Below are 9,078 nucleotides of genomic sequence, written 5' to 3' on the forward strand. Positions count from 1 at the left end.
GGTATAAAGAAGAAGGAAATATCAGAAGGATCAGAGAAGCAAATCAGGAAGAGTGTTCACCTTATATTCTCTCTCACAACACGTGTGCTTTTTCTGACCCCCACATGCAGATAATCAACCACGTGCCCTTCTTTTGTAACTGACTCACGTGCCAATTTTCCTTCCTGCTTCCCGCATGTTACACATTATTTATAGGAACAGACAAATTGCTACTGCTCATTAATTATTAGAAAATCAATGAACATAATAATATAAATAGTACACACAAACATAACATAGACAAACAAAGTGACATACAGATTGCCAAAATTATTAAGCAGCTTAAAAGTTTTAACGGTAGAAAGTGATATGATTTTATTCATTTCAAGCCAAAAATAAATATCATAAACTGTCTTAACTTTTCATGGAAAGAACAGAATGTGATTGCCTAGTCTATTACACAAGGTAATTATTGACTATAGTCGATGTCAATCAATAAAATAATTCACTTAAAATAGATGTAGAACCATCTTTTTGGAGTAGTGCTACCAATGGAAAATAGTGTAGGAAACCACATTTGTATTTATAAGATATAAATTATGCCTATGAGAGTTAACTCAAATGGTAGAACTGAACTCCCTTCAAATGGCTCTACCCAACTTGTAAGCCCTCTTCCAATGGCACACACTCACCAAAACCTCTTATGGTGGCTTCCTAACCTTCCCACGACCTCAATCATGCTGCCTGCAGACCAAGAGCAACATGGTGTCAACTTCCAGGTCAAATTCAACCATTGTGGCCATTAGTTTCATCAATGTACCACTCATTCTGATATGAGGAAAGCACCATAGCAGACAAACAACACTAGCAGACCCAAGAGGAATATAACAACACTGAAATACTTAGCTGACTACAAGTAATTAAGTCTATTATTAGTAATTAGGCTAAGTGAGGCTAGGGGGGACATGTTGTCTATCACTACTCCCTCTAACACTAGCATTATGTTAGGATTTCTATTATAAGAATATTCTAGTATATTTTCTGTTAGTTATGTAGAAGCAAGCTTCATGATGAATCAAGATTGATTCAAGGAGTTTTGATGATAACAAAGATGATGACAAAAAGCTCAAAAGTCAAGATCACTTCATGATAACAAAGATGATGACATTCAAGAATGAGTTCAAGATTGAGTCAAGAACACTTCAAGGATCAAGAGGAAATTTGATTTCAAGAATCAAGAATCAAGAATCAAGATTCAAGATTCAAGAATAATCAAGATCAAGATTCAAGACTTAAAGATTCAAGAATCAAGAGAAGACTTAATCAAGATAAGTATTAAAAAGTTTTTCAAAACATTGAGTAGCACAAGAAGTTTTTTACAAAATCATTACCAAAGAGTTTTACTCTCTGGTAATCGATTACCAGTGTTTTAAAACGTTAAGATTTTCAAAATTCAAAATGAAGAGTCACATCTGTTGATGTGTAATCGATTACACCTTTATGGTAATCGATTACCAGTGACTGTTTTCGAAAAATTCATTTCCAAAAGTCACATTTCTTCAAGTGACTTGTTTATGAAGATTCTTTCAAAAGTCATAACTTTTTAAGTAATTAGTTTTAAAGTAATTGCCAAGAGTTACAAGTTTTGACTTGAGTCATCAAGAAACTATACATATGTGACCTTGGCATGAAACATTTTAATCATCTCATTCATATTCATCATCTCTTTCAATCATTCTATCTTTCAATCTATCTTTCAACATCTTCTTTCATTTCTTTAAGAACTCTCTGGTTTCATCTTCTCTTCATCTTTCTAAAATTTTATGTTCAAAACTTTTTCTTCCAAGAAAAGTTCTTTGTTTAAAAACTTGTGCTATTCATCTTTTTCATTCCCTTCTCCCTTTGCCAAAAAGAATTCGCCAAGGACTAACCACCTGAATTCTTTTTGTGTCTCTCTTCTCCCTTTTCCAAAAGAACGAAGGACTAGCCGCCTAAATTCTTTTGTGTCTCCCTTCTCCCTTATCAAAGAATTCAAAACGACACAGTCTGAGAATTCTTTTGATTCTTCCCTTTCCCATAAACAAAAGATTTCAAAGGACTAACCGCCTGAGAATTCTTTTGTTTCCCCCTTCACAAAGTTTCAAAGGACTAACTGCCTAAGAACTTTGTCTTAACACATTGGAGGGTACATCCTTTGTGGTACAAGTAGAGGATACATCTACTTGGGTTGTTGACTGAGAACAAGAGAGGGTACATCTCTTGTGGATCAATTCTAGTGGAGGGTACATCCACTAGGTTGTTCAAAGAGAACAAGGGAGGGTACATCCCTTGTGGATCTTTGCTTGTAAAAGAATTTTACAAGGTTGAAAAGAAATCTCAAGGACCACAGGTCGCTTGGGGACTGGATGTAGGCACGGGTTGTTGCCAAACCAGTATAAAAATCTTGTGTGTTTGTCTCCTTCTTCCCTACTCTTTTAATTTCCGTTGTGCACTTTAATTCCCGCTTTTACTTTTGGTTAAGTTTCTTTTCTATTCTTTATTTTCTTAACAACATAGTAAAAGCCTAAGAAGGGTAATTTTTAATTAGTTAAGGTCTAGTGATAATTAATTCAAACCCCCCTTCTTAATTATTTTGGGGCCACTTGATCCAACAAGTTATCAATTACTCTTATATATACAGAGTAATGTTTGTAATTCAGATTATGCAGAAATAATACTCAGCCCTTTATGGTATAGGAGGTTGCCTTGGTCCTCGAATTCCAAGATCCATAGCTTTGAGATTAGAACACATACCATTTTGGTACTTTCATTGAGCACTATGGCCAATTCCACACTCTCCAAATCTCACTAGGACCACCTCGAGGAAGCTCTCGCCAAGCTGACTTTGAACCAATTATCCCTTACCGCAACCCAAAACTCCATGACCCTTAAGCTCGATGAGCTTCTGCAGAAGGTCGCCAACCTCGAATCCCACTCGCAATCCCCAACTTCCTCCTCGGCCTCACCTTGTGCATCATCGCCCTCCCTCGGCTCCCACCAGTTGAAACTAGAGGTCCCACATTTCGATGGCGCCGACCCCTTTGCGTCATTCTACATGGACGGCCCGACACTAGCGTGGTTACAGTAGATGTCGCGCAACGGCAAATTGGTGTCTTGGCCTGTATTTCTTCAAGCTCTCAAAACCCGCTTTGCCCCATCTCAATATGAGGACCCCACCGGTGCTTTATTCAAGCTAACCCAGAGAGGCTCTGTTACTGACTACCTCTCCAAGTTTGAAGCACTCGCGAATTGGATAGTAGGGCTCCCCCCTCCTTTCCTCCTGAGCTGCTTCATTTTCGGCCTTGCTCCAGAAGACCAACGCAAGGTACAAGCTTTGCAACCCTTGTCCTTGATTCAGGCCTATTAGAGTATGCTGTTAGTCAATTGTGAAAATAGTTCTGTAAACTAATTGTAAGGGCTGTTAGCTTTTGCTAACAACACCTATCTTAGAGTTGGTTAGAATCAGTTAGAGTTGGTTAGGTTTTGTTAGTTACAATTTTGTTAGTTAGTTACAATCTGTTACAATAACAGAACAGAGGTCTATATATACCTCTTTTATAACCTTTCGTAATTAGCTTTTGATAATCAATAAAATTAGCCTTTATGTTCAACAAGTTTTTGTTGGATCAAGTGGCCTCGGAATAATTAAGAAGGGGGGGTTGAATTAATTATTAATGAACCTTTACTAATTAAAAATCTATCCTTCTTAATGTTACTAGATTCAATTAGGCTTTTACTATAATGTTAAGAAAGTAAAGAACAGAAATAGAAACTTAACCAAAAGTAAAAGCAATAATTGAAGTGCACAACAAAAATTAAAGAGTGTAGGGAAGAAGAAGACAAACACAAGAATTTTATACTGGTTCGGCAACAATCCGTGACTACATCCAGTCCCTAAGCGACCTGCAGTCCTTGAGATTTCTTTTCAACCTTGTAAAAGCCTTTACAAGCAAAGATCCACAAGGGATGTACCCTCCCTTGTTCTCTATGAACAACCAAGTGGATGTACCCTCCACTTGAACTGATCCACAAGAGATATACCCTCTCTTGTTCTCAATTACAGCAACCCAAGTAGATGTACCCTCTAGTTGTACCACAAAGGATGTACCCTCCAATGTGTGAAGACAAAGTTCTCAGGCGGTTAGTCCTTTGAAACTTTGTGAAGGGGAAACAAAAGATATCTCAGGCGGTTAGTCCTTTGAAATCTTTTGTTTAAGGGAAAAGGAAGAATCAAAAGAATTCTCAGACTGTCTTTTTGAATTCTTTGAAAAGGGAGAAGGGACACACAAAATAATTCAGGTGGATTCATTACCTCCTGATAGGCAAGCTATTGGTTGTAAATGGGTTTTCAGGGTAAAGGAAAATCCTGATGGTTCCATTAATAGGTTCAAAGATCGATTGGTAGCCAAAGGATTTCATCAAGTGAATGGTTTTAATTTTCATGAAACCTTTTCTCTTGTGATCAAACCTGTTACTATTCGGATCATCCTTACTTTGGCTTTGTCTCATGGGTGGAAATTATTTCAACTTGATGTAAATAATGCTTTTCTGAATAGGTCACTTGAAGAGACTATTTTCATGACTCAACCTCCTGGTTTTGAAGTTGCAAATAAGTCATTGGTATGGAAACTCAAGAAAGCCATTTATGGCTTAAAATAGGCTCCAAGGAAGTGGTTTGACAGGCTAAAATCTACTTCACTGTAGTTTGGTTTTATTGGAAGCAAAAGTGATTCATCTTTATTCATTTTTCGCCAACAAATGCACGTTGTTTATCTCCTGGTCTATGTGGATGATATCATTCTAACAGGTAGTTTACCTTCACTAATACAAAAGATTACATATAAGTTAAACACTACTTTTTCACTCAAGCAGCTTGGTCATCTAGATTATTTCCTGGGTCTGGAAATCAAGTATCTACCCAACAGTTCTATCCTTATGACTCAGACCAAATACATTAGAGATTTACTTCACAAGACTAACATGGTTGAAGCTCACTCTATCTCTTCTCCAATGGTATCCAACTGCAAGTTGTCTCGACATGGTGATGATGCTTTTCATGATCCAACCTTATACAGGTATGTAGTTGGTGCATTACAGTATGCTACCCTTACTAGACCCGAGATAAGTTTTGTTGTCAACAAAGTTTGCCAATTTATGGCCGCTCCTTTGGATTCTCACTGGACAGTGGCAAAACAAATATTAAGGTATCTGAAGGGCACTTTGTTTCATGGTTTGCTTCTTCAACCTACATCTGTTACAAAGCCCTTAGTTATTCAAGCTTTTTGTGATGCTGATTGAGCATCAAATGTGGATGATAGGCGCTCTACCTCAGGAACTACTATTTTTCTTGGTCCAAACTTAATCTCTTAGTGGTCTCGAAACAGAAAGTTACTGCGAGGTCTAGTACAGAAGCTGAGTATCGCAGTATAGCTCAGACTTCCACTGAATTAACTTGGATTCATACTCTACTAATAGAATTGCAAGTTTCATTCACTACTCCTGTTATTTTTTGTGATAATCAGAGTATAGTTTCTATTGCACACAATCCAGTTTTTCATAGCCGTACCAAACACATGGAAATTGATATATTTTTTGTAAGAGAGAAGATTCTGGCCAAGTAGCTTACTATTGTCCATGTTCCAGCTCTAGATCAGTGGGCTGACATTCTCACCAATCCTCTTTCTGCTTTGAAGTTCTTCAAGGAAAACTCAATGTGAAGAGTGTTTCTCCTGAAAACTCTTCCCCTTGAGTTTGAGGGGGGGGGGGGGGTATTAGAGTATGCTGTTAGTCAACTGTGAAAACAGTTCTATAAACTAATTGTAAGGGCTATTAGCTTTTTCTAACAACACCTATCTTAGAGTTGGTTAGAATCAGTTAAAGTTGGTTAGAATCAGTTAGAGTTGGTTAGGTTCTGTTAGTTAGTTACAACCTGTTACAATAATAGAACAGAGGTCTATATATACCTCTTTTATAACCTTTTATAATTAACTTTTGATAATCAATAAAATTAGCTTTTATGTTCAACAAGTTTTCTCTCCCTTCTCTCTCTCAGTTTATTCAACAAGGTCGCGGGGTTGGCTAGGCTACAAGAAGAAAAGTTTCGCAACTTTGGCCATTTTTCCCGTGGCAAACCCAACACCATTACCCCCCTCCGTTTTCTTCCAGCCCTAACCCGCGACCTTTCCAACCCCTGTCACTCTCTGCCCCACCACAAAAGCCTTCATCGTCTCCACCCATTAAACGTTTGTCTCCAGAAGAACTCGCCATGTGTCGTGATAAGGGGTTGCGCTTTAACTATGATGAAAAATATCATCATAGCCATAAGTGTGCATCCAAGGTGTTCCTCCTAATTGGAGAAGAGGAGGATGAGGCACCCATGGACCCTCCTTTTATGGACCCCCAACCCGACCCTCTTGATGACGCGAGTTTGTCTCAGGCCCAAATTAGCCTGCATACACTTTCGGGTCATCTAGTGCCAGAGACCCTACGCTTAGTGGGCCGTGTCACACAAAGAGAGGTGGTTATATTAGTTGATAGGGGTAGCACCTACAACTTCATGCAGGAGCACCTGGTTCATACCTTGGATCTCCATTCTCGGCCCACGACAACATGGCGGGTCATGGTGGGCAACGACCATGAAATTGAATGCCACCGCTTATGCAAAAAGGTGTCCTTACATGTTCAGGGCCATATGTTTGCTATCGACTTCCATGTCTTACCTCTCTGTGGTGCTGACTTGGTTCTGGGTGTTCAGTGGTTAAAGACGTTGGGTCCTATCTTAACCGACTACAATGACCTTACTATGAAGTTTCTTTATGTTGGCCAGATAGTGGAGCTGAAAGGTGATAGCGAATTGGAGCTGAGATCAATTACACCACCCCAACTCCATCGTATGATCAGAAAACAGGGTGCTAGTGGGTTCTTCCACATTCGTGTGTTGCTGGCAGATACCCATACAGACCTCTCCTCCATCACCCCTAACCTCCCAGACACCATCCCCGAATATTTTCCCTCCTCACTAAATACACCCCTCTCTTTACCAGACCCACCTTTCTTCTTCCTGCCCGACCCACCAACCACCATATCCATTTGCTTCCTAGTGCAGAACTAGTCAATGTACGCCCGTATAGGTACCCGCATTTCCAAAAGCAGGAGATTGAATAACAGGTTGAATTGATGCTTCAACAGGGTCTTATTCGCCCAAGTATGAGTCCATTCTCATCACCGGTGTTACTGGTAAAAAAGAGGGACGACACATGGCGCTTCTGCATAGACTATCATGCCCTTAATGCGATGACGATGAAGGATCACTTTCCAATCCCCACCATTGACGAATTGCTCGATGAATTAGGCGGTTCATGTTGGTTCTCCAAGTTGGACTTACTTCAGGGGTATCATCAGATTTTGAAGGATGACAATGATATCAACAAGATGGCCTTTCAGACTCACCACGACCACTTCGAGTTCCAGGTGATGCCATTTGGCTTGTGTAATGCACCCTCATCATTTTAGGCAACCATGAACATCGTTTTCAAACCATATCTCCATCGCTTTATCATCATTTTTTTAGACGACATTATGATATACAACCACTTTCGGGAGGACCATGTGAGACACCTGGAGCAAGCATTCAAGTGCTTTTAGACGGAAAGTTCTTTTTGAAGTTTTCCAAGTGCTCCTTCGGGCAGATGCAGGTGGAGTACTTAGGGCATATGGCCTCAGCCCAGGGCGTTGCGCCAATTTTTGCAAAGATTCAAGCTATGGAACAATGGCCGCGTCCCAAATCATACAAAGCTGTACGCAGTTTCTTGGGCCTCGCGGGATTCTATCGGCGCTTCATACATGGTTATGCATCCATCATGACACCTTTAACCACCCTGTTAACTCGTGACGAGTTTGACTGGCAACCTGCGGCCCAACTTGCCTTTGACCAATTAAAAGCAACCCTGTCCTCTGCTCTTGTTTTAGTGTTGCCGAACTTCTCAATTCCGTTTGTCCTGGAAGCGAATGCTTAAGGTATTGGCATGGGTTCCATTCTTTCACAAAAGGGGCACCCCCTTGCGTTCTTCAGTAAGACATTTAGCCCCAAACTCTTACAGGCTTCGGTGTATGTCCACGAGTTGGCCGCCATTACTACCGCCGTCAAGAAATGGAGGCAGTATCTCCTTGGTCATCATTTCACAATCTTCACCGACCACATGAGTCTCAAGGAGTTAATGACCCAGGTTATGCAAACTCCGGAGCAACAACTATACCTGGTCAGACTCCTTGGTTATGATTACTCGATACCATTTCGTTCAGGCAACACTAACACTGTCGCGGATGCCTTGTCGCGTATCCCTGTGCCCGAACCTGGTACATGTCTCTTACTATCCATGCCTAATTTTGTATTTTTGACAGAGCTCAAAAGGGAATTGGCCAAACACTCAACCTTCATCGAGCTTCTACAGAGCATTCAGCAAAACCCATAGGATCATCCTAATTACACTATTGTGTAGTATTTGATTCTGCAGCACGATCACATTTGGCTTTTGATGGACTTTCAAATTATTCCCTTAATAATCACCGAATTCCATTCAACCCCTATGGGAGGCCATATGGGAGTCATGAAAACTTTGGTCCGACTATGTGATCAGTTCACTTGGAAGGGAATGCGGAATAATGTTCAAACATTCATTGCTGCATGTCTTGATTGTCAACACATGAAGTACGACACCAGGAAACCTGCCGGTTTGCTCTACCCGTTACTAGTGCCGGCGCGTCCATGGGAGGATTTGTCCTTGGACTTTATTATAGAACTGCCGGCGTATCAAGGACACACCACCATATTGGTTTTTGTCGATCATTTTTCTAAGGGGATCCACCTAGGATTGTTGCCACCTCAGAACACCGCTCACATCGTCGTCGTGCTCTTCATGAACATTACCGGAAAACTGCATGGCATGCCGAACAGCTTGGTCTTCGACCGGGACCCACTGCTCATTAGTAATTTTTGGTAGGAACTCTTTTGTTTATGTGGTACTAAGCTTCATATGAGTTCAGCCTACCACCCTCAGTCCG

At 40.4% G+C, this 9,078-nt stretch overlaps 1 protein-coding gene across 1 annotated transcript; it reads left to right on the forward strand.

The window, feature by feature from the left end:
* The first annotated feature begins 4,998 nt into the window (after nt 1-4,998).
* Nucleotides 4,999-5,316, forward strand: LOC102665386 (uncharacterized mitochondrial protein AtMg00810-like). Its single transcript, XM_006598507.1, has one exon. The coding sequence runs from the start codon at nt 4,999-5,001 to the stop codon at nt 5,314-5,316; it is 318 nt and encodes a 105-aa protein (XP_006598570.1).
* Nucleotides 5,317-9,078: the final 3,762 nt, after the last annotated feature.

This window comes from Glycine max, chromosome 15 (genome assembly GCF_000004515.6).
Source record: "Glycine max cultivar Williams 82 chromosome 15, Glycine_max_v4.0, whole genome shotgun sequence".
Taxonomy (NCBI): domain Eukaryota; kingdom Viridiplantae; phylum Streptophyta; class Magnoliopsida; order Fabales; family Fabaceae; genus Glycine; species Glycine max.